Here is a 25,509-nt window from a genome sequence, read left to right as displayed (position 1 = left end):
ACCGTGCATGTCCAGACACTTAGATTAGATGCATATCCTCTGTTGCACACAACATGATTATCAGCATTCCCATCAGAATCCATCAGGGGAATTTTCCAGTGCATTAAAGCTATTTTTCCTATTTTTGACATTTTTCACTTAATAAAATTTATTAAGTGACTTTTGTTGGGAACTAGGTAGGACAATTTTGCTAGGATAATATATAAGGAAACCAGAGCTAGCACTTTCTGGCAGAAGAGGCAGCAGGAGCACTCGCTCAACAAGCAACTTCTCAACAGAACCCCCAGATGCCCTAGCGTTTTTGCATCACAACAGAACGCTAGCGTTTTTGGACCAGATCAGCCAGTGTTTTTGCATTGGCAACAGCCTGGCGACAACAAGAAGCAGCAGACTCTCCAACGTTAGCAGATTTCCACCGCAAGGACAAAGATCAGCCCTAGCGTTTTTGCATCTGCAAGGCACTTGAGCGTTTTTGTAGATCTTCGCGACGGAATCCCCACAAGCATCAGCATTTTCAGTTTTCAGCATTCAGTACCCGCAGTAGAACCCCGAACCTCGCAGATCTCACCTTCCCGCAGCAGATCCTCGCCGCACGGTCAGATCCCGCAAAGTTTGCACATTCAGCCCGGAAAACGCAGATTTCAGCATCTGCATTTTCAGCGCGTCGTCGCAGCATCGTCGTCATCGCCGTCGTCACCAACATAAGAGTCAGAATTCAGCAGACAAAGATTTGCAGATTTCGGCCATTAGCACTTTCAGATTTCAGCCGTCTCGTAGCCGTCCTCATTGTCGTCGACATCATCGGCAAGTCCAAGCATTGTAGAGATTTGTGCAATCATAAGTAGACCGCTCTCGCCATAGGGAGTGGGGCCCTTGGAGGAGGGTTTTACAACATCTCTGGTGTCGTACTCTCTTCTCTCTCTATCTCTCAGTCTCATGCACTTCCATTCACAGTGTCCATTCACTTTGTTTGTGTCCATTGCACTCTCACTAAAGGAACGGAAGGCTCTCCCTTCCGTAAGTAAAAGGAACCCTTGAGCACAGTTCGGAGCACTCATCTTGAGCAAAGTTCAACATTCATTTCCGCTGCACCTTACACTTTTGAATTGAAGCCACTTTGTTGGTGCCTCCCTCCGTAGAAGCAGGGTAGACCACCAAGTTTGTGCCTTCCCATTGAGATAGGATGTTGCCCTCCGAACTCTAGAGTGCTCTGAATAGCGTCCCAGGAGTACGCAATGTCAAACTGTTGAATAAAGCGAGGGCCCTAAGAGTATCCTTGAAGCCAGAAAAAGTGTCAAACTATATTGCTTGCCCGCCCTCCTTAAAATCTTTGGGTTTCTTCTTCCTATCCTCGAGAAAATCATATTGGTTGGCTCGATAAAATTACTTCCTCTTTGCAAACATGGGCTCATCAAACTCTGAACTATCAAAAGAGGAGGAATCCTCGTCTGAATTGTCAAAGTACTTCCGAGATCTTCTATGAAATCGACTCTTCTTTGCCGTCTTCTTTGCCTATGTTGTGTTTGTTGTGTCTGTGGATCTTTCTCCTCTTCTTGCCCTTTCTTCCCTCGTCACTGGACTCGGAGTTCAAAGAACTATCAAAATATCATCCTCAAATCTAACTCGTTTCTTTGCCTTCTTGGCGTTTTCAAAAGTAGATTTCCGACCTAAGTAGCCTAGACGGTCTGTTGCTCGGCTCTGCCTTCCGGGCAACTTCTTGGTCCTCATGAGTCTGCTGACTCGTCGTTCTACTTCTTCTTCAAACTCATCCTCTAAATACACCTTCATGGCAGGAGACCTAGGTGTAGTTGACTGCTTCATTGCCGACTTTAGAGGTAATCTGATGACGGAACGCCATCTGGAATGCATCTCGTCTAGCGGGTACTTGGCCAAAAATTTTGCATATTGTGGATCTTTGGAGTACCGAAGTATCCGTTGGGCACAAGCCTCAACCTACTATTGCCGCTACATCTCCATCCTTTCATACTCAGTAGGGAGAGATGGCCCATACTGCTCTGAATCTTCAGAAGATGGACAACGTCCATTGGAATCTTCATTGTTCTTTCCCGGGCCGGAATGGTCAGGCGCACATTTTCCTCCTTGCAGGATTCGTCAACTGAATCCATGCGTGCTGTGAGTAAAGGGATCGGATCCTTCATAGAAGAAGAATCGACTGAGCTCTGATACCACTGTAACAGACTTGGACACTCCAAGTCGGAAATCTACCACAACACAGGTGAGAAAACTGAAAGAACTGAACAAAACTGAGAGAGAGAGAGAGAGAGAGAGAGAGAGAGAGAGAGAGAGAGAGAGAGAGAGACGACAAGGCACGGTCAAGTTTTGCGCCCAAAGAGATTAGCCCCAAATAGTACTCCTAAGCCTATCTGCCTGAGACTGAGGCCCTGGCACTTTATTTATAAGCCCTTGGCCTTCCAAAAGCAGTGTACATGAAAAGCTTCAAGTCTAAAAGCTTATGGGTCCCAAAAGCTAGCCAATGCAAATTGCGGAATTTTTGTACAAGTGCAACATCAACAGCGTAAATCACAAATATCCGTACGGACATCCACATCAACAACCTAAATCGCAAAAGTTCGTACAGCTGCCACATCATCAGCCTTTTTCGCATTCTTTTTAGGCTTTGTCCCTTTGGGCCCCATCGAACAAGACCCCATAAGTTGGTACAACTTATAAAAATTGGGTGTCATTCCATTTTTGGCCTCTCAGATTGGTTCTACAAGTTGTCACAACTTCTTCTGCATCTTTCAGCAGAGCTCTAACCTCTTTCAATCCGGAGTTTGTCCTTCAGGTCATGCCACATCATCACTTTGTGACAGTTACACGCTTGGACACTCCAAGCAAGAAAACAATAGCAACACAAACAAAAACTGCAAAATCATTGTTGACTAGAGAGAGAGAGAGAGAGAGAGAGAGAGAGAGAGAGAGAGAGAGAGAGAGAGAGAAGGAGAGTCGACACAGTATGGCAGAGTTCTGAGCCAAGACGAACTGGCCCCAAAGACTAGTGCCCCTTCCGATATTTCTTCATTATTATGCTCGCAAAGTTCAACTACTGAGGGCCCAACTCTCTTCGAGACTTTGCATCCAGATGCTCCCAAACAATGACCCTAGGAACACTTATAATCAGTACAAGGGATGCCCAAAAGCATCAGATCCCAAAAGCACTTAGCACTTATCCCCAAAAGCTATGGTCCCCAAAAGCCATGCGTTGAAACTGCAAAATCTGCCAACACAAATTACAAAAATCCGTACAATCTACCACGTCAACACTGCAACGCTTTTTGCAAAAGTTCCGTACAATCATACCAAATCAGTAGTCCGTGCTTCCTTGCCACGTCAACAGTCAGTGCAATTTACGAGACTCCCCTCCAGAGATCAAGCTTTTTGGTTTTTAGGGTTATAGGCCCCTTGGCCGGTGCTTCACAAGTTCTTTTAAGTTATCAAAATAAGATTTTTACACCCTGACCCCTTCTTAGGCCACTCGTCCACAACTTCTTCAAAGTTCTCCTGGGTCAGTTTTCTCTTGTCCACTCGGCCCACTTGGGTATGCCACATCATCACTTTGTGACACCCTTGGTGTTATCTTGCACTTCACATGCGAAACCCTAAACCTGCAATTAAGCACAGCAAGTTGTAACTCTCTATTTATGGATTGTTTTGAGCGAAGCAAAAACGTCTACACATGTCTCAAGAGCTCCCGCACGCAATGGGACAGTTTCCCTTTAATTTGGACAAGTTTTCACGCAAGCAAACTCTCCGTTTTCACAATTTGTCGCGATGGTAATGTGCGTACCTATGGGGGATTAGCAATTAGCTAATCCGGTTCCAGTTCAAAAGGCTCTTGCCTTGGCAATGCGCATAAAACCCACAGACCTGTATGTGCACGGCACACGAACGCAGCAAGCAACCATCAACGCGACTTGCAACTGAATGAAGATGATTGGGTGCTAGTAAGGTTTGAGAAAGCACGACTACAAAAGCTAAAGGGTAAGGAGCGGCTTTTTCCAAAGCTAAGTATGCGATACTATGGAACTTTCCAGACACAAGAAAGATAAATGATGTATACTTCGGAATAAGGCTACACAATGCATTTCATGTGAGTCTATTGAGACCTTTCAAAGGTGAAGTGCCAGTGGACAAGAAGCTAGACGAGCAACCAGAAACAGAAGAGATACTCAGGTCCTGGCTCACGAGGAAAGGAAAGTGAAAGGTAAGCTGACTGAGTTTATGTGAAGAAGTACTTTTAAATGGGAATGCCTAAAGTGAATTTGTTACATGTGCTCTCTCATGTGTGTATTATTTGAGTACGTGTCTCAAAGATGAAATGACTACACCATTTTGTCTTATTCACATGAGGGGTGATGTGGATATGATAGTAACAAGATTTAGTAGATCAAGACATCCATGAAAAGATCAATGTAGTCTAGATTTGATTACTAAATAAGTTACAATGATCATGATTCTCATCTACGATCTAGATGGGGAGAGTGATGTGAATGTTGAGTGCATGTTGTTTTCGTGCAAGTGTTGTATGTGTGGTCTAGTACGTCTGTAACAGACATCGAAACTCCAAGTCAAGAATCAATCACGACAACACCAAATAACCACTTCAAAACAGTTCACAGTTCACAATAGATTTGCACTGGCCCGGCGGAGTTCTGTGCCTAAAGATATTGTCCCCAAAGACTGGCGCCCCTTTCGGTATTTCTTTTTGTATTAATCGGTTCAAAGTACAAGAGTGGTGGGTCTCACTCTCAGACTCTGCGTCCAGATGCTCTGCAGAGTGGGCGCCCAATCCACATAATTATTTTACAAGGGATGCCAAAAGCAGAGCCCCAAAAGCTTAAAAATAAAGCAGAGGTTCTTTTCTCTCACAAGCACTCTATTAAGCTTCAAAAAATAAAGCAAAAGATTTTCTTCTCTCTCTTTTCCAATTTGCGTAGGAAAAAGCAAATCTACCACAGCCCGCACTTTGTGCCGCAATATCCGGAATGACCCGTATTGTGCCACGTCATCATCACGGGTTCTGCCTTGCTGGCCTTTTAGGGTTAGAGTTAGGGTTTCTGCTGTTTAGGATTTCTTGGTAGATTTTAGGGTTTGCAAGTTTTAGGGTTAGGGTTTCCAGATTTAGGGTTTTCGGCAACAGTCAGGGTTAGGGTTTCCTCTCGGGCAGCCACGTCATCACTTTGTGACATACCCCCCTCTTGAAAGCATTGTAATCGCCCTCAATTACGCCTGCAAAACAGACAGAGGCCCTAAACCGTCTTAGCAGACACTGACTGTTACTACCTACGTACTAAGAACACACATCTAGCACATGTACCAATCGACAATCACATCACACAACATCACAGGACATCACATGACATTCAACATTCATTCGGATCTTAGACCATGATTTATCGGCAATGTAGCTAGCAATCGCATCTAGATCCAATCGGGACCTCATCGATGTCCGATTGACTAACCCCTATTGCAACCATGTCTATTTGAGATCAATCAGACCAAAATGTTGCAGTCATTTAGTCTACAAGTTCTTGCACTTAAAAAGAAGTCAAGAACAAATCAGTCTCATATTCAAGAATTCCATTTCATAAAGTCATACAACAGAATACTGTCAGCTTTCAGTATCCCTCAAGCTCAAAGAGACATCAATGACTCTAGTATCAAAATCAAGGCATCTGCTGACAAAGGAGCGGAGTAACTCCCCTCTTGTGCATCCCACTGCACCAGATCTCCGGCCAAGCTGAATTCTGGGTTCCATTTGGAGTAGACTATGCTAAACCAAAAGCCTCGAGGTAAAGTTTCACAATCTAAGGAGTATCTGCTAGGTCCTCCTTCTCCATCCACTTCGCATCCAAAGCACGGTAGTTCTTGAACTTAACCAAGAACCGCCTTCGAACTTTACCTTTATTATTCGTATTCTTATGTGCCAAAATCTATTCAGGAACAAGGATCTCCTCGTTTTCTTCCACTTCGGGTTGCTCATCAAGCTCCTCATCATCAAGCACATCACCTTAGAAAGGTTTCAAGAGACTCACATGAAATGCATTGTGAATCCTCCAAGTATCAGGCAGTTTCAATCGAAAGGAGACATCATTTATCTTTTCAAAGATCTGGAAAGGTCCGTAGTATCGCATACTAAGCTTTGGAAAAAGCCTCTCCTTTCCCTTTTTCTTTCTCAGACGTGCCTTCTCAAAATGTAAGAGCACCCAATCATCCTCCTTCAATTTCAAGTCATGACGATGGCGATCCGTTGCCTTTTTCTATCGTTCTTGAGATTTCTGCAAAGTCTCGCGAACCTTGGCAAAAGCCGTCTCTAAGTCTCGCGTATATTCATCCCCTTCAAAAATCTTATCTTTCGTGCTTAAGAAGGGTGGAACCTTCGCAGCACCTTCAATAATCTCAAATGGCGCCTTCCCTGTCGAAGAGTGTATCGTGTTGTTGTAGGCAAATTCCACCAAAGGTAAGTATTTTTCCCATTGAGTCTTTTGATTCGAGATATAAGACTTCAATAAATCTAAAACCACTGAATTGGCAATCTCAGATTGCCCATCAATCTGCGGGTGGAACGATGACGAGAACTACAACTGCGTGCCAATGTTCTCCCAAATTGCCTTCCAAAACAAACTCGTAAATCTGGGCTCCCTTTCGAAGACAATCGTCTCAGGCATACCATGTAATCTAAAAATCTGGGCCACAAACAGTCTCACTAAGTGATCTGGCTTGACTGTTTTCTTCACTGGAATGAAATGAGCCTGTTTGCTAAATCTGTCAATAACAATCCAGATACCACTGCGTGTTCTCGAGAGATCAAAAATGAAATCCATTGCAATACTTTCCCAGGGGCGGGTGGGTATGGGTAAAGGCTGTAACAATCCTTGTGCTTTATGCCTGTCAAACTTGACCTTCTGGCATACTAAGCAGCTACGCACAAACTCTTCCACATCCTTTTTGAGTCTTGGCCAAAAGAAGTATCTCTCTACCCCTTTCATGGTCCTCAACGGTTGTGTAACGCACAACATGGTTTTTCTCATCAAGTAGCCATCCCGAATGGAATATCCCGCTATTGTCTCCCCATCCCGTATCCGTGTGAAAACGTCTGCAAAATCTGTATCTGTGGCGTACTAATCGACCATATCCTCGAAGCTCCTATGATGTATGGCGGAAATAGCCAGAACCAATGGCTTTCGAGACAAAGCATCTGCCACCACATTCTTCTGTCCCTGCACATGGACAATCTGGAAGTGAAACTGTGACAAGATGTTCGCCCACCGCATTTGCTTTTCCGAAAGCTGCTTCTGTGACAAGAAGTAGCGCAAACTCTGATGGTCTGTAAAGACAATAAAATCCGCTCCGAGTAGGTAATGCCGCCACTGAGTAAGAGCATGGATAACCGCCAAAAGCTCTTTCTCAAAAATCTGTGTTGTCATTTCCGGCCTTGAGAACATTCGACTCTCGTAAGCAATGACATGGTCTTCTTGCATTAAGACCGCACGAGACAACTGCAAGAAGGCAATAACTCAAATCTCTGTTCTTCATGGTGATTTTGTTGACAGCTCTATAATCGATGCATATTCTCCAAGATCCGTCTTTCTTCAAAACCAACAACACTGGAGAGCAATACGGTGAAGTACTAGGCTGGACAAGACCCTTTTCCAAGAGGTCTTTCACTTGGTTCATAATCTCTTCATTCTGTGCTCGGCTCACACGGTAAGGTGGCCGGTTCGGTGGTGTGCTTCTAGGTATTAGATCAATGGTATGATCTTGAGGACGAGCAGGTGGTAACTCGCCTAGTAGGCCCTCTGAGAAGCAATTGGCGTGAGAGTGGAGAAAATCCTGGCGTTCTTTATCAAGTTTAGACATATTTGTCCTATCCTTATCGCTCAATTCTTTCATAAAGATCGAGTAAACAAACAGACTAGATTTCATTAATTTTGAAATGGCCGAAGTCCATACAATAGGGACAAACTCGCCCTTCGGTTTAATGTCAAGTACAATGGTTCTGCCCTTCTCTGTAGTCAATCTCGCTTTCCTCGCCCGACAATCGACCACGGCGTTGTTCTTGTGGTACCAAGGAATCCCTAAGAGAACATCACAACCTTCCAAAGGCATTATGTAAAAGTCCTCATACCCTAAATACCCCTGACAATGCAATCGAAGTTTACCAATGACAGGTGTAATGGCTACGTCCCTGTTGGGTGCCGCTAGAACAGCCTCTGCAAGTGGTCCCATCCGATTGGGAGTGATCTCGAGCCGCGCCGCCAATTCTGGTGAAATGAAGTTGGCCTTGGCTCCTCCATCAAAGAAGATCAAGGCCTCTTGGTCTTTCACTTTGCCCCAAGCTCGGCAAAGTTCTGTACTCTCGTCCATGGTGTTGGGATCCGTACCCACACAATCTCAAACCAGTCCTGTTTTCATCTTGCCTTTTCTTCCACGTTCCTCAACTGCTCTCGAACTCTCAGGCCTGTCGTCGTCCTTGTCATTCTGTTCTTTCTATGCCTTTTTAGGGCACTTCGCGGAGATATATCCGTGTTCCCTGCATCCAAAGCACTTTCCCCCCTTGATGAAGCGAGCTCTCTCTTGTGGAGTAAGCTTGGGTCGTGCATCCTTCTTTTCTGAGTTGCTCTTTCTCTTTCTACTTTCATTCGTTGAAGTCTATTCCGCTCGTTCTGTCATGACCTCATCGGTGGGGTAGGTCAGACTGCCAGAGTGAATGGCAAAGCCCCGTTTCGCATGACTCATCAACTCCTGAATAGAAGCTGACTTCTATTCCAAGCAGTGATCTCGGATCTCTGTAGGTAGACCCAAGGTGAACCGCTCAATCTGTTCTCTGAACAAGATCTTCTTGAATGAAGAGGCGGGTAGAAAAGAGCTCCAGAATCTCTCGCAATAAGCATCCACTGTATCTCTCTTGGTCATCCGAAGATGGTTCCAAGCAGCTCGTATATCGCGTTCATACCCTTGAGTCAACCAAGAAGAAATAAAAAGCCTCTTAAATTTCAGCCATTTAACTGGCCAGTCTTGTTTAAAAGAAGCGTGGACCACCAAGTTCGAGCATTCCCCTTGAAGTAAGAGGCAGCTCTCCGAATCTTGGAGTGCTCTGAGTAGCGTCCTCCCGCGAAAGCGATATCAAACTGCTCTATAAAAGACAAAGCCTTCGAAGCATCTTTATATCCTGAAAAAGTGTCAAATTTGATTGACTGTCCACCTTCCTTAAACTCTCGGACTCTCTTGCTTTTTATCTTCCAGAAAGTCATACTGGTTGGCTTTATAAAAAATTTATTCTTGTTCGCATAAAAGTTGTCGTCATCAGAGTCTGAACTGTCTGTAGACGAGTCCTTTGTAGAACTATCACTCATTGGGCGAGATTGTCTGACTTCTTTGCCTTTTTCTTGCCCTTTCCGAGCGTTGTTTCTTGCTTCGCTTTTTGCCTTTTCTGTCTTCTTCGCTCGAATCCGAAGAGCTAGAAAAACTGTCAGAAGAAGACGAAGAAGAAGAAGTGGGTACTCCTTCAAATCCAACATGCTTCTTCTGTTTCTTTGCCTTATCAAATGTCGACTGACGACCCAAATAACCCGAGAAGTCAGTGCTTTTCTTTTGCTTTTTGCCGTGCTTTTTAGCTTTGTTCTGCGCATCAAAAAGCTGAGCAATCCGTGCATCAACCACCTCTTCTAATTCCTTCTCTGAATATGTCTTGTGAGCAGAAGGTTTCTTGAGAGCGGGTTTCGGGGGTGGTGTTGTGGTTTTCTGCCACTGCTCATGCACTTCCTGAAAAGAAGTCTCGCTCATATATTTTGCCAATTTTGGGTCTTTCGCAAAACTGAGCATCATCTTTGTTGCATCATCGATCAATCGACGACGCTTCATCTCTCGTTGCTCCGCCTAAGTAGGCCGAGGCGGGCCATACTCTCTGCCGGAATCTTCGTTGTGATCCCTGCCCGCATCTCCGGATGAAGAGGGAGTCGATTGATCCTTACGTGAAGCCATAGGTGCCGCGGAAAAAAATTTGGGATCAGATTTCCCGTAGAAGAGAAATCGGTCGTGCTCTGATACCACTGTAACAGACTTGGACACTTCAAGTCAAGAATCAATCACAACAACACCAAATAACCACTTCAAAACAATTCACGATAGATTTGCACTGGCCCGGCGAAGTTCCGTGCCTAGAGATATTGGCCCCAAAGACTGGCGCCCCTTTCGGTATTTCTTTTTGTATTAATCAGTTCAAAGTACAAGAGTGGTTGGGTCTCACTCTTAGACTCTGCGTCCAGATGCTCTGCAGAGTGGGAGCCCAATCCACATATTTATTTTACAAGGGATGCCAAAAGCAGAGCCCCAAAAGCTTAAAAATAAAGCAAAGGTTCTTTTCTCTCTTACAAGCTCTCTTGAGCTTCGGAAAATAAAGCAAAAGATTTTCTTCTCTCTCTCTCTCTTTTCCAATTTGCGTAGGAAAAAGCATATATGCCGCAGCCCGCACTTTGCGCTGCAATTTCTGGAATGACCCGTACGGTGCCACGTCATCATCACGGGTTCTGCCCTGCTGCCCTTTTAGGGTTAGGCTTAGGGTTAGGGTTAGGGTTTCTGCTGTTTTAGGGTTTCTGGCAGATTTTAGGGTTTTAGGGTTTTCAGCAGCAGTCAGGGTTAGGGTTTCCTCTCGGGCAGCCACGTCATCACTTTGTGACATGTCGGTACTTAGAGTTAGTGTCAATTGGACTAGTTTTTGTGCCTATGCCTGTTTTGCAAGCATAATCTAGAGCGATAACAGTTCTTTCAAGAGGGGGGTATGTCACAAAGTGATGGCGTAGCATGGCTTAAAGGACAGAACCCAAAAAAAGGGGCAAAAAATTCTAGTGAAAGACACAAAAGAAGTTGTATCAACTTTTGAGGTTCCTGCCGAGTGGCCCAAAGGGGGTTAAAACCTAACCCTCTCAACCTATGCAACCTGGCCGAGGGGCCTAAACCCTTATAAAAATATAAGTCAAGGATGCTTCGGTTCCTATGAAAAAATGGGCATCCCCATAAAAGAAAAGATAATGTCAAGAATGTATTGATCCTCTCCAAGAAGAACGGATGAGGTCTGGCAAGAAAAGCTTCAAACAAGCATGGATCGTACGAGCCAAGATCTTATAGCCAAAAGATATTAGGGAGAATTGGGGGCCATTGCTGTAGTCACCCTACTTGGAACCAAAGGAGTGATACCAAAAGACATGGACTCTGCCATAAAACCATTTTTAAAAATATACTGCAATCCTTGCAAATGGGGGACTCGCAATATAACTCAGAGGAAGATTTTTCAGTGAGACCACCTTCACGAGGGCACAAAGAACAACAATACAAAAATACTCAGGGCTAAGTCATCTCATAAGTGAATGCCAGCAATAGAGAATGACACATATCTCGGGTGCCAATCCCGCAAAAAACTTTGCCAAACAACTAGCGAGCACAAAGAAACATCAGCAGTCAAAGAATGGCGATCATCAAAATAAGTGTCCCTTTTGGATTAAAATAAGTGTAAATATGAAGTTAAAATCATTACAACCAATAGAAGACCCACACTACCCCTCTCCGTCAGCAGGACAGCATGTTCTCCACTAGGTAATCTAGGTCAAACCACAAGATGAGCACAACTACTTTCTGAATAATCATCCTCTTGCAAGGCCAACATGGACAACGTCTGAATACAAGACAAAAGGTTGCTGGACCACTCTGGAGGCTGGAAAAATCCATCAACATCAGGTTCGTTCAGATGAAGCTCCCTCAACTATCATACTATACGAACTTATTGCACCAATAACAAGCTGTATCCTCCATTATGAAACATTACATGTTAAATACATTGCGCAAATTAGGCATTAGCCTCTGTATTGAAAATTATACATAAATGACAGACCAACCTGTCCATCTGGTAGGATGTGCTCTTCAACAGGACAGTCTTGCATGATAGCTGCATAATCATCTGCAACAGCTGAGACTGTTTCTTTCAGCATCTCTGCAGTTGCAAGATCCAACTTCCTCTCAGAATTATTCCTGCTAAACTCCTCAAGCAAAAGCTTTGTGAGATCATCACCACCAAGCTCCATCCTCTTCACACAATTATGCTGCAGAGCACCCTCCCATACGGGTGCAATATCTGTACACAGCCATACGACATAACCCTGTGGACCAATGAGTGAGCTCAGGGTAAAACAGTGAAAATAAGCTCTAAACTTGAACCAGCTGGCTCAACTACTCTAGTACAACAAATTCATCAAAATTCAAGAATGGATCCCATCGATAGCTGACAAAGATTATAACATACACGTCATATACCAATATACAAACACCTGAGCTCGAAAGACCCTGCAATATCAAAGGTAGACTGCATCACCATAGGAGCAGAAAGTTTTACATGCACAAGTCTAGGCGGATGCAATGATAGAAATAAACGGTAAAACAGAGCAACCATTAGACACTATAGTTCTTGACCAAAGAGTCAAAATGGAAAAACCTCAAGGTTGGCACCCTCTCATATGTGTCACTATGTACATTCTCATTTCACCAGAGTTGTGTGAGAGTTAATAGACAAAAAATTGAACATCTGATACCCAAGTGTGAATAACACAAACTGCAGACACCTACCATGTGAGAGAGTGGAAGCAAGCAGAACTTACAAGAGAGACAGCAAGAGAGAGACAGAGAAAAACGCTCAGGAGAGAAAACGCTAGTGGGAGAAAAGAGCACGCAGCCTGTCCGCAAGTGACCAAGGCCAGGGTGATACCCCCTAAGGGGGCAGATACAGATAGATCAAGTGCAGGCCAGTAGGCCCCCTATATAGGACTGTTACGCCTTACGGTCAAGACGCAAGCTAACATACATCACAGAGGTGTCCCTCATACTAGGCACATCCCAGAAAGTTGAAACGTCCCATGACAGTCCCAGGACCCCTCCTCTACGAGCCTGTCAGAGTTTTTGTGTTATGCACTTAGTGCATGTTTGTGCAAACAGCTTAATTGCAAATGTACCCGAATGCATTGCAGGAATGTTTTGTTTTTTAGATTTATGAAATAAATGTGTAGATTTTGGCAATTTGGTAGAAATGTGAAAGTATGTTTTGAATGTATGATTAGCATTGCCCACACTTGAACATTAGGTAACCTTGGGTGCATACCACCTGCGACGTTGGTCCACTCAGAGACTCCTGTAGTCAAATTCGAAGTGGAATCTCTGCAATGCAACACTTGCGATGTGTTGATTTGGACACGCCATGTTGGCTTTGGCAGACACCATCTTTGGCTGCCAATGGTCGTATTCTTCAATCATGATGCACCTGGTTGGATCAAGTCTTCAACTAGCGTTTGGATCTTCATGAAACCGTGAAGTCTTTGGCAGGTCTTCGGTCTTCGAACTTGATCCCTTAGTTGAGTAAGGAGTGTGGCCTTCACAAGACGAGAGTTGTGTACAAGAATTTTACCAAGTTCTCCTGCACATCCCTTCCAAGTGCAAGTTCAGACAAGTCGTGTTACCCTTACTGAAGCTACATAATTTCAAATAGAAAGATCATTCTAGGCGGTGCTTGGTTGCTTCGAAAAATGCACCTTCGGGCCGTGGTCCATAGTCACAGGGGACGCCCATTTTTGGGCTTCCCGTCCCCACTTTTCTGTCCCCACTTGCCGTCCTGCCCTCTTTTATACACTAAAAATCCATTTGAGCTCCGTCCCCCGTCCCCACTCCTCGGGACGTGTCCCTTGTGACTATGCCGTGGTCGCTGCTGTCTTATAAAGAGCCATCTCTAAGGAGGTTGTTGTCTTCAAGTATGTAACCTCCTATCTTGGACGAATCTTTATGTGCTCAAGTAGAACAAGGTAGGCTAGCTCCCCAGTTGCTGCATCTTGCTGTAGAAGGTCGAGTGGTAGGCTAACCCTCAACCCGATCTTGCTTTTGTATATAGGTGCTCACCTCTTTGACTTGTGAGCCGTAAGTATCCTGGCTTTAACCCGAGCCCTGCGGGGAGTGGCTTTCACCCAAACCTTGCAGGAAATAGGGGAAAGTAGTCACCTTGTGTGTGTAGATCATCCGCCAATTTGTCCCACTCCCAGTGTGGTTGGACACTCCAAGCAAGAAATCAATAGCAACACCCAAACAGAAACTGCAAATAAGTGAACTGAACTTGAATGTGGAGAGAGAGAGATAACATGGAACGGCGAAGTTACGTTCCCAAATGAACTAGCCCCAAAGACTGGAGCCCCTTCTGCTATTTCTTTATTGATTGCCGATCACAAAGGTACAACTCCCGAGGATCCAGCTCCTCGAGACTTTGCATCCAAATATTCTGCAGGGAGTGAGGCCCCAAGGGTCCTTTTAAGCAATACAAGGGATGCGCAGAGCCCCAAGAGCTCTATTCTCAAAAGTTGGGCGTAAACCTTCCATCCGTACAGCACTATGACGTCAGCACATAGTCAACCCAAAACGCAGAACTTCTGTACAGTTCTACCACGCCAGCAACAGTCTGCGTTTTTCAGAAATTCAGCCAATCAAGAGTTTTTCTTTTGCACTTGGTCTTTGTAGGGTTTAGGCCCCTCGGCCACACTTCACAAGTTGGTCAAAGTTAGGGCATTAAAGCATAGTTACCCGGAACACGGAACGGGAACGGCGACGGGATCCCCGCGGAACGGGGGAACGGCTAGGGGTCCGGAACGGGAACGGCGTGGAACGGGAGGTATAAAAAACACCCAAATAGTGCATTTTTTAGCTCCTTGTGTTTAAATACAAGGAGTATTAGAGTGCTTTGACTCTAATACTCACAAAAAACTCGTTTTGAAGACCATTCAACCTTGCTATGACTAGATGATGAGAGAGAGAGAGAGAGAGAGAGAGAGAGAGAGAGAGAGTGAAGAGGGAGAGACTCGAGAGAGTGAGAGGGAGAGGGAGAGATTTGAGAGAGTGGGAGGGAGAGGAAGAGAGCTTGAAGGCTTGAAGCCTTGAGCCTTGAGAGAGTGAGTCTTGAGAGAGAGAGATCTTGAGAGTGTGAGAGGGAGAGAGCTTGAGCCTTGAGGATTAGCTTGTGGAGAGAAAGGGGGAGGGGGGTGCATTTTATGAGTCCTTGAGGCCTTGCACACTTCAAACAGAAGCCCAAACATTTACTTCAATTTTTTCAATTTTTGCCAAATTTGTTTGTAGCCGTTGGCCGTTCCAGGGGCATTCCGGAATGTTCCGGAACGGCCGGCCGTTCCGGTTTGCACTGGCCACCCGAAACGTCAGACGTTCCGGGACGTTTCGGAACGTTCGGGAAGGGAACTGCCCCCCGGAACGCCGGAACGGAGGCTAGGGGGCGTTCCCCGGTAACTCTGCATTAAAGCCCTAACCCCTCTGTCTTCTATGGATGCCACATCACCAACTTGTGACATACCCCCCTCTTGAAAAAATTGTAATCACCCTCGATCACGCCTACAAAAACAAACACAGGACAAACATTGACTTCTAAGTACCCGGGCACCACATTGCACACATCCAGCATTTGCACAAAGACATCAATCATTGATCAATCACATTTTTATCAAGGGTCACAGATATCAATCATGATCAATGTAACATATTTAGTAATCACATCCAAATCGTACTAATCTTTTCACGGATAGGACAAATGGCAAAAAAAACTACAAAAGAGTCACTTGGCTTCAATTTTTAGGACATCAAAACACGGTACCCGCATGTCAAAGTCGCCAATGCGGAAGCGATGAAACAAGGAGAGAAGCACGAGAGAGAGAGAGAGAGAGAGAGAGAGAGAGAGAGAGAGAGAGAGAGAGAGAGAGAGAGAGAGTTCTGAACCAACCAACCTTGGCAATGAATTGCTAGTCTATACAATGGGGACTAGGTGTGTTTATGCACTCACCTTAGCAAATTGCCCTACCCAGACTTTGACAATAAGTAAAATAAATATTTAAAGCCAAAATAAATATTGGGATCACAGTGGGCTATTCACTTGAGATACTATAAACTTTAACACTCTCTTTGCAGCTCCGAGTGGACATAAATAGTGATACCAAGTCGATAAAAAAGCTACCATGTCATAAAATCTAATATCTAACAAACCCAATGATTTTCTCATATTAAACTGATCATTTAATGTGGGAGAAGAAATGGGAACAAGGGTTAGAATATAGACATGTGCTTACAGATCTATCTCACCACGGGGCCAATGGTAAAGGAGTCCAAATGAGAGATGATCTGTCAAAGAGCGAGGCTAGTCAATGGAGCTTAAAAGACCTTAGGGTTAGCTTCAATGAAGACCTTCAAAGGTTAGTGTTAAAAGTCCTTTGACCTAGGTAAGCTAGGGCGGAGCTTGAGGTGGGAACTTCTCAATATTGAGCTTCCCTTCCTCCACCATAACTCCCACTCAATTCAAGGAATCCTTTCCTTGAGATAATTTAGCTACGAGAAATATGATGTAGCTAACCCAGCCCAAGCTTCAGGTGCTTGTCGTGCTTGATGACTAAGGTGCTTGTCGTGCTTGCTGACTAAGATGCTTGAGGTGCTTGTCGTGCTTACCGACTGGGGAGCTTGAGGTACTTGTGGGAACGCTACCCAAGCTTGAGGTGCTTTGTCATGCTTGCTGACTAAGGTGCTTGAGGGTAAGGTGTGCACAAGTCAAATTCCATACCTACAAGAGAGCAAGCGAGCCCTAAAGCTAGGGGGACGAGAGAGAACACACACACACACACACACACACACACACACACACACCACACAAGGCAAGCTTGGTACAAAGAAAGCATATAGGACACTTCTCATGTTGCCCTCATAGTGTGCCTAAAGCCTATTGGTTGGCCTCCCAAGGGCTCCAATGATAATTTAGTACATTTAATTAATTGTTTTTGCATTTATCAAATCCTCTCTCTCCAAGGGGAAAGGGGGACACTTGTCCCAAGACTACCCTTGTTGCTTGTAATGCATCCTGCAGGTGATTGGCTAGTCTTGCAAGGATCCAATGAGCTTCAAGCTTGAGCTACAAGAGAGGGTCGACCAAGGAAGCTAGGGACATGCTACCCTCCCACACACACACTCACACACACCCTCATTTCTGTGTAGTGCAAAGTGCAAGAGCTCCATCGCCTTCTCCAAGCTAGTAGAGAAGTTGAGAGCCTACACCAACACTCTTGGCTATAGAATGCAAATCCAACCAAGAGTTATGCTTCAATGCTTAAGCTTGCCATCTTCTCCATCTTCATTACTATGCTATTATGTATGCTAGCAAGAAGAGTGATGATAAGTGAGGAACTAATTCTTTCTCCTATGAAATGTTTCTTCTTCCTCTTCCCTATCTTCATTCCCCGCTCGCTCTCTCCACCTTAAAAGGTGTTTGAGGCCTTGGAACTGAGGCTTGGGATAGTTAATGCTTTCTACAAAGTTTATGTTATGCTCGTGATGCATGAAGCTTTCCATCTTCATTGCATCACCTAGGCGACAAAGAACACAAAGATTGTATTGTACCAAGTCTCTCTTGATAGGAGAAACTATAATACAAATGTCTATTGGAGGGGGGACCGGCTCCACAGAAATCCGGTCCTCAATTGTTGTCATGTTCTCTAAACTCTCTCTCTTGCAAAAGTATTGTTCATACCAAGTTAACTAAGTACCATGTTTATGTTGCTACCATCAATTAAGTTCACCCTCTATGCTCACAAAGTAATCTCACAAAAGTGCTTGATCTAATTTCCTAATTCCGCTACTCTCAAAGTTCATAGGCCATTTCCATTACATACCATGGACACCCCGGCAAAAGGCCTTGGAGTCTTGGACTATTGGATACACCTCGGTTATGCTACTCCAAACTTTTTACCTTAGAAGAATGCCATCTTGAGCATCGGTTGCCTCATAGAAAATGAACTGTAGACCACACTACGTCAACCTTGACAACATCACGTCCAAACTTTCCTAGACAATGAACTTTGAAACGCATCCTCTCCATGATCCTACCAACAACAATCAATTGGTACACTTATCCATAGTGTTTAGATACGTCGCATTTGTTCCTTGCGAGATGCATGTGCATTGAAATCTGAACCACGAGTTCAAACACCGATAACTTGAACTCCAACGCATGGGTCCAAATTATTTGTAGGGAGCACTGTTTGCCCCTCTCTGGCACTCACAAGCCTCTCCCTAGTTGAAGCTAGTGGCAGCAACCGCCACATGACTAGAAATCTACCGTAATGGTCGTCACCACATGTGCCATGCTGATCTCCTCTATAAAATCTTTACCATCATTATCTCTGTTAAGCTTGTCTTTGCCTTTGTCCTCTTGTGAGTTCTTGCTTTTGCCTTTGGCTTCGCATCCTCGAGCCAGACAAAGCATCTTCTCGCATTTATAACAACAGATATCGAACCTCGTGGGTACCGAGGCTGCTAAATGAGCACTAGTACAACCGTTCTTGTCAAGCAAACCTTTGCCTCTATCCTCTAGTAAACTCCTGCATTTGCCTTTGACTCCACAATCCCGAGCCAAACAAATTGACAGCTTCCTTAAGAACTTCACCCGTGCATCGGCGCTAACTAGGTGTTGGTCAATGTACTTTCCACAGCCATGTATTAATGTTGGTCACTTGAGTCATTAGCGCTCAAGCAAAGGGGACCATCTTGACGTACAAGATTTGAAGAAAAGCTTAGATTACTCCTCGCACTCCCAAAAAGCCTTCGAAAGTTTCCCAAGTGAAACGAACAAAAGGAGAGTGGATCTCCTGACTACACGGACCGCCTACAAACGCGCATAGGACAAACCACCCGACCATAGCCACAATCCGACAACTCCCCCGTGCCGGGGCCAGCGTCTGAGGACGTAGGCGTGCACCTGTAAGACCGAGCATCCCATACCATCCGGCCTCACCTCCTCGAGGTGACCTCGACACTCCTGGCCTCGCGTGCTAACCACTAACACTCTGTCAGTGGGGGTCGAAAACTGCAAATGAGGCCTTGGCATCCCTTGTATAATAATGGCCGCCACACTAGCAGGGTTCACACTACGTCCGCCCGGACACTAGACGCCCATCCCGACGACGTCTGGGCTAGATCCCCTCTCCTGTGAGCAAGACATAACATACTTCCCCCCTTAAGAACCATTGATGTCCTCGTCAATGGAGTGGGGATACTGAGCTTTCAAAGCTCTAACTGATTCCCAAGTAGCGAACCTTTCAGATTGACCCTTCCATTTAATTAAGTACTCGTCATAAGCCTTTTGGCGCGAATGACCGGTACGATGATTTAAAAGTGCCTCTAGTTCTCGAGGAGTATACTCAGTTTACATATCTTGCCATACATTTTTCCTCGATAGACACAACAATGTCGGCTTCGCCCAATTTTACTTTAAGGCGACTGACATGAAACACACTAGATGTACACTAACATCCCAAGGAAGAGCGAGTTTATAAGCAACTTGGCCAATTTTCTTTGTGACCAAGAATGAACCACAATATCTAGTTGAAAGCTTACAATGCTTTCCCGTTCGCATGGTCTTGGAATCTTTGGGTATCTTCAGATAGACCCATTGTCCCACATCTAGAGTCCTTGGAGATCTCTTTTGATTAGCATAAGTAGTGACTCGATCACGAGCCGTTCTTATACTATCCTTAGCCAATTCGAGCATTTCTTGCATGTCATACAGGAAATCACAAGCTTGGCGTTCCTTGACTTTCTCTAAGCCAATAGCAATCGGGGATTTAGGCTCGAATCCATACATCAGCATGAACGGGCTTAATCCAGTAGTAGCAGAATGCTTATCACTATAGTAGGCAAACTCTAATTGTGGAAGATACCTTTCCCAATCAAACTGCCTGTGAGAGACATAGGCTCTCAACATGTCCTCTAACGTCTGATTCATCCTCTCAGTTTGTTCATCGAACTCGGGATGGTCAGAAGACGGCATACTCAACTTCGTCTGAAGATGAGCAAACACATCTCGCCCAAATTGCCCAATGAACTTAGTACCACGATCACTCACAATATCGTCTGGCAGACCGTACAACAATCGACAAATAAAACCGCCAACTCATGGCTTTTTACTGTCGACTTCGTTGGTATAAATTTCGCCATTTTTGTAAGTCTATCGACCACAACCCAAATGGCGTCATTGCCTCGACTAGTATTTGGCAAACCAACGATGAAGTCCATGGAAATACTTTACCACTTGGCATCTGGAATTTCTAATGGATGTAGCAGGCCAGCTTTCCTAAGGCGCTCTGCCTTATTGACCTGGCACTGAGCACATCTCTTAACATAGCTCTCTATGTAAGAGCGCACCCTTGGCCAATCGAAATATCGCTTGACCAAAGCCAATCGAAATATCGAAATATCGCTTGACCAAAGCCAAAGTTCTTTGGATGCCTGGGTGCCCAACGCTAGGAACAGCGTGGCATTTGAACAAAATCCTTTGTCGAACCTTATCGATTTCCAACGCGTAGACTTTTCCATTTCTGAACAATAGTCCATCTCTAATGGAATATTGTCGATGTCTTGTCTCTCTGGCATGACTCACTTGGGTCTCCGGACCGCCTAAGCCTGTACACGAGACATGCCCCGCTTCGACCTCGTTCCATATCTTGCCAGAATGGCTATCAGAACAACATAGTCCTCGGGGGGAGAGAGAGAGAGAGAGAGAGAGAGAGAGAGAGAGAGAGAGAGATACGTCAAGATTTCAGCCATAGACAAGGCATTAACCTCAAGAATCCTGCTGAGTGCATCAGCAACTCGATTGCTAGATCCTTTTCTATAACGGATCTCAAAGTCAAACTCTTGCATAAGCTCAACCCAACTAGCCTTCCGGCCTTTGAAATCACCCTGATCACAGACATAGCGTAAGGAGTGATGATCTGTCCATGCAACAAACGTAGAGTCATACAAGTAGTGTCGCCATTTCCTCAAGGCCTAAACTACGACGCAAAGCTCCTCTCATACGTTGGATAACGCATCTCAACGTCAGAAAGTTTCTTACTTTCAAACGCAACAGGATGTCCATCCTGGTATAACGCCGCACCAATGGCATAATCACTAGCATTTGTTTCAACCACAAACGGTTTGCTAGGATCCACAATGTGCAATATTGGCGCAGTAGTCACCAAGTGCTTTAGTGTCTGAAAGCTCTCGTCGAGACCTCATTCCAAACAACAGGGGGATTACCTTTACGGTGAGGACCCGAAGTCTTCGGCCCTTTCACCCATCCTTTTAGAGGTTGCGTGAGCGGAGCAGCAACTTTAAAGTAATCCTTGATAAATTTACAAAAAAATCTTGTAAAGCCTTAAAAAGGACTTTACTTGGCGCACATTCTTCAGAATGGGCCAATTTCGCACTTTATCCAACTTTTCAAGGTCGACACGAATTCCATCACGAGTAATGATGTGACCCAAATACAGAAGCTCTTTCTTGAAGAATTCACACTTGGAAGCCTCCTAGTACTTCGAGAACAGCGCGTATATGCGCTAAGTGCTCAGACAAACTTTGGTTGTAGATCAAATGTCATCGAGAAATACAACAACGAAGTTGCCTAGAAACGGTCTCAGTAGATTATTCATCGTCTACTAAAACGAAGCTGGAGCATTGGTCAAACCAAAAGGCAAGACCAAAAACTCATAGTGACCATAACGCGTATGGAAACCTGTCTTAGGAATATCTTCCAGTTTGATCCGTATCTGATGATAGCCTGATCGTAGGTCTATCTTTGTGAGCTTATTCAACCCCTTGTAATCCACGCAACAGCGCATAGTGTTATCCTTCTCTCGAGAAAGTAACACTGACGCTCCCCACGAGGATTTACTTGGCCGAACAAAACCTCTGTAGAGATAATCTTTCAACTGTCGCTGAATCTCGCCCTCCTCGGTTTTACTAAACCGATAGGATTGCTTTGAGAAGGGTTGACTACCAGCCACCAACTCAATGCCATGATCTACTCCTCTCGAAGGCAGCAAGCTAGGAGGTAGATCATCAGGAAAAACATCCTTGTAATCAATCATGATTTCTCGAATAAGGTTAAATTTGTCGGAATCCCCAAGTTCAACAGAAGAACATGAAACATTTTTAAAAATTCCGTGACAGAAGTATCAAGCACTAATGAATCAAACCAAGAAAATGGTACACATTGATAAAAGTCAACATCAAAAGACTTTGTATCATTATACATTTCCAAAGCAGTAACAACTGGTATTGCAAAACCATTATTTACAAAAATCTGATTACAAAGCGAAACAGATACATGAGGCATGTCCTACTTAACAAAAACAAGAGAGTGATGTACATAGTCTATATACAATGAGTCTTGTTTATCATAAAACCATGGAATTCCTAAAATAACATCTGCTCTATCCAGGCGTATGATGTGGAAATCCAAGTTCTCTTTGTAATCAGCCAGCTCGAGCGACAAATCTGGAGCCATCCGATTCCATACATCCGTATCCTCGCCACGAGCCATCTTCACGCGATACTCATGGTCACTGTCCCGAGTACGCAAGCTCAGTTTCTGCACCAATTTTGCATCCACAAAATTGTGTGAGCTTCCATAATCAAGGAGTACAGTCACGTCGTGACTATTGATCTTCTCGAGAAAACGGAGAAGATCGTGCTTATCAAACACTTTGGTGCTAAACGTACAATTTGTGCATGAGCTGTGCGCTAAATGATGGATTTCAACTTGAATGACATCAGAGTTACCTGAGATCTCGTGAATCTAAACCGAAGGACGACCCTGCGGTTTCTTTGTCTTCTTCTTAGGGCAATCCTTCATTTGATGACCTGTCTGGCTACATCCGAAGCAAGCCCCCTTCTTCACTGGATCAGCAATTGAAGTATTCTTGGCTTTCTTCTTCTCCTGAGAAGATCTCGGTGGTGATTTGGACTTTTGCTAGAATCGGGGTCGCTTCCTCGAAGCACCCTCACCGGGTTGATGGTCTGAAGTTCTTCTCTTCTCATAGTTTGCTCCATTTATCAAATGGAACGTCCTAGCCTTTGCCACTGCATCCTCGACGTCAGTTGAGGCTTTGTCCTTGATTAAGGCCCAACAGTAATCTTCATGTAATCCCAGCAAGTACATATGCACAATGTGCGTGGAATCCACCTTGCAGAAGGTGAGTGCTTCTTTAAAAGTTGTCGTGTACTTATCAAAAGACAGAGCTTTCATCGAAAGACTCTGCAGTTTGGCATAAGCTTTCAAAGGATCCATTTTGGCAAAATCCTTCTTGAATTTCACACAAAAGTCAGCCCACGTCGTAGGCTTCTCTGTCATGTCGCGCCACCAGGTGAGCGCCTTACTGCGCAGATAGAGAGGAATCGTCTGAATCCTCCATTCGTCATGCTCCCCATGGAGATCAAAATATGTGGTCCACTGATGCAGCCAGTTATTTACGACCAATTCCGTACATTCTTTCTCTTCCTGAGAAATTAGTGGTTTTGTATAGACTCGTGGCAGTTGGACCACCCTGTGAACGCCCAAAAGCAGCAATCTGCGTCCGCAATTGCTGGAGATGGGTTTCGTCCTTGGAAATATGTGCAGTCGTTGATTGAACCGTATTTTCCAGAGCGGTAAGTCGGGAATTAAGCCCTTGCACGACCCCTTCGAGAGAGGCCAAGCGAATGTTCGTATGAACGTTCGCGTTTTCCAAAGCGGTAACACGTTGGTCAAAGCTCTGGAAAGTACTCGTAATCCATGTGTATAGACCGTGCGTGAACGGAATTTGAATGTTACCTGGTGCGTCATCAAGCTGCGCATCCGAGCAAGAATCCATGGCGAAGTCCGTGAAAAATTGGAAGTTTCGCGAAACCAGACCTTTTCTGCACTTTCGGCCATGAAGAGTTGAACTTCGAGAGCGCTACGCGTCGGCGTACGTGTCCAAAGGCAAGCACATGATGACGAGAGCGCAGGAGTGAGAGCGGGTGAGAGAGAGGAGCGGTGGGAGAGAAGCAGAGGGCTGAAGACGGAGTTCTTCTGCCAAAACTCACTCTCTGTAAGTGGTTTTTTATAATCTGCAGGTTTCAGACCAAACTTTAAAAAAACCCAAGTCTCCTTGGCCACTTAAATAAAAGGGGCATTAAAAAAAACTCAACGTCAATTAAAAGGCCTCAAGCGTAAAAAATCTTGACGAAGGCCTTCTGGAACAGCGTGCGATTGCTGAAGGCGACGCGTGGAGGAAAAAAAGCATTCGCTTTGCTTGAGCCCACCTGTGCTCAACATACGAAGGAGATTCCACGCTAGCAATTGTGTCCAGCACGCAAAAACACTCCACGCTGGCAACGCTGCTATTGCTTCAAGCTTCTTCCTCATTACATGGGTTCCCTTGCTTCCATCCTCTCTTTGAGAGAGGTACTGCTTCTCTCTCTCTCTCTCTCTCTCTCTCTCTCTCTCTCTCTCTCTCTCTCTCTCTCTCTCTCTCTGTGTGTGTGTGTGTGTGTGTGTGTGTGTGTGTGTGTGTGTCTCGCAGAAGAAGAGATTGCAGAGAGATTTTAAAGCTTTTATTTGCTAAATTTAGTGTAAAATCAGTAAATCAATGAATAAGTCGCGGATTTTCATAAAAAATCAGCAAAAGCAATAAAAATTCACTGATTTTCAGCATTTCTCTTGCTAAATTGCTGAATTTTATCAAAAGGATTGCAACCTCAAGAACCCAAGAACCCAAGTTTCTCAAGCACTTAAGTACCCAAGATCTCAGTGTATGGTCATCACCTGAAGCGGAATAGATACTTTGCGTGAAGGTGATGGGAGTGGAGTTGGTGACGAAGAAGTTTCTCCAACACGAGGATTTTTTCCCGATCCTCCCCCATCCCCATCTACGCCACGGGTTCTACCAAATCCTATAGAGGCTTTGGTCAAGTCGATGATGGACATGATGCTACAACAAGAGGCGCAACGCATCACCTTGGAGCAAGCACGCAAAGCTCAATGCATCGCGGCCGAAGAAAGACGAGCGACTATGGAGTTAGAGCGTGAGGCGCAAAGAGACCAATGCATGCAAGAGTTGGTCCTACAGGTACTCACCTCGAGATCCGAGCCAGTCAAGGATGTGTGCAGCTCATCATGTAGCACAAGTAGAGATGTGGACTCCAACAATCCAGTCACTGAGAAGTTGACGTTCAGTAAGTATGATGGTAAAATGAATGCTAATGTTATTCATTCTTGGTTGCATCAATTTAATGCTTACTTTGCAACAACTAAGAAAACAGGGAATAGCAAGGTTTTGACAACAACCATGTATCTTGCCAGTGGTGCCATTAATTGGTATCAAGAGTGGCAAGCAGCACAGTTGGTCGCGCACCTAAGGAAGCCGAGGAAGGCGTGCCCCTTTCTTTCAATTGGGCCGACTTCCAAGACAAGCTCAAGGCGCGGTTTATGCCACCTCAGTACGTAGCACGGTTGAAAGAAGATTGGCGCAGTCTCAAGCAAAATGGTATGCCAGTTATGTCTTTCTCTAACCGTGTTTTGCAGCTCGGCACCCAATTACGCAAATCGGATGATGAGCGCAAAGAGGCATTCCTTGTCGGGTT

The 25,509-nt window shown here is 44.8% G+C and overlaps 1 protein-coding gene across 1 annotated transcript in view; it reads right to left on the bottom strand.

The window, feature by feature from the left end:
- ARP7 (actin-related protein 7) overlaps window positions 1–25,509 on the bottom strand; it is a 65,909-nt gene that overhangs the window by 19,571 nt on the left and 20,829 nt on the right. Inside the window, exon 4 of the mRNA XM_086511805.1 lies at window positions 11,913–12,148. Within this exon, the coding sequence (XP_086367931.1) occupies window positions 11,913–12,148 (236 nt within the window). The remainder of the gene's footprint in view (window positions 1–11,912; window positions 12,149–25,509) is intronic.

This window comes from Adiantum capillus-veneris, chromosome 5 (assembly GCF_014529385.1).
Source record: "Adiantum capillus-veneris isolate H3 chromosome 5, ASM1452938v2, whole genome shotgun sequence".
Taxonomy (NCBI): Eukaryota; Viridiplantae; Streptophyta; class Polypodiopsida; order Polypodiales; family Pteridaceae; genus Adiantum; species Adiantum capillus-veneris.
Note: the sequence above shows the minus strand (reverse complement) of the source record. Positions and strands in the feature narration are given on the sequence as shown.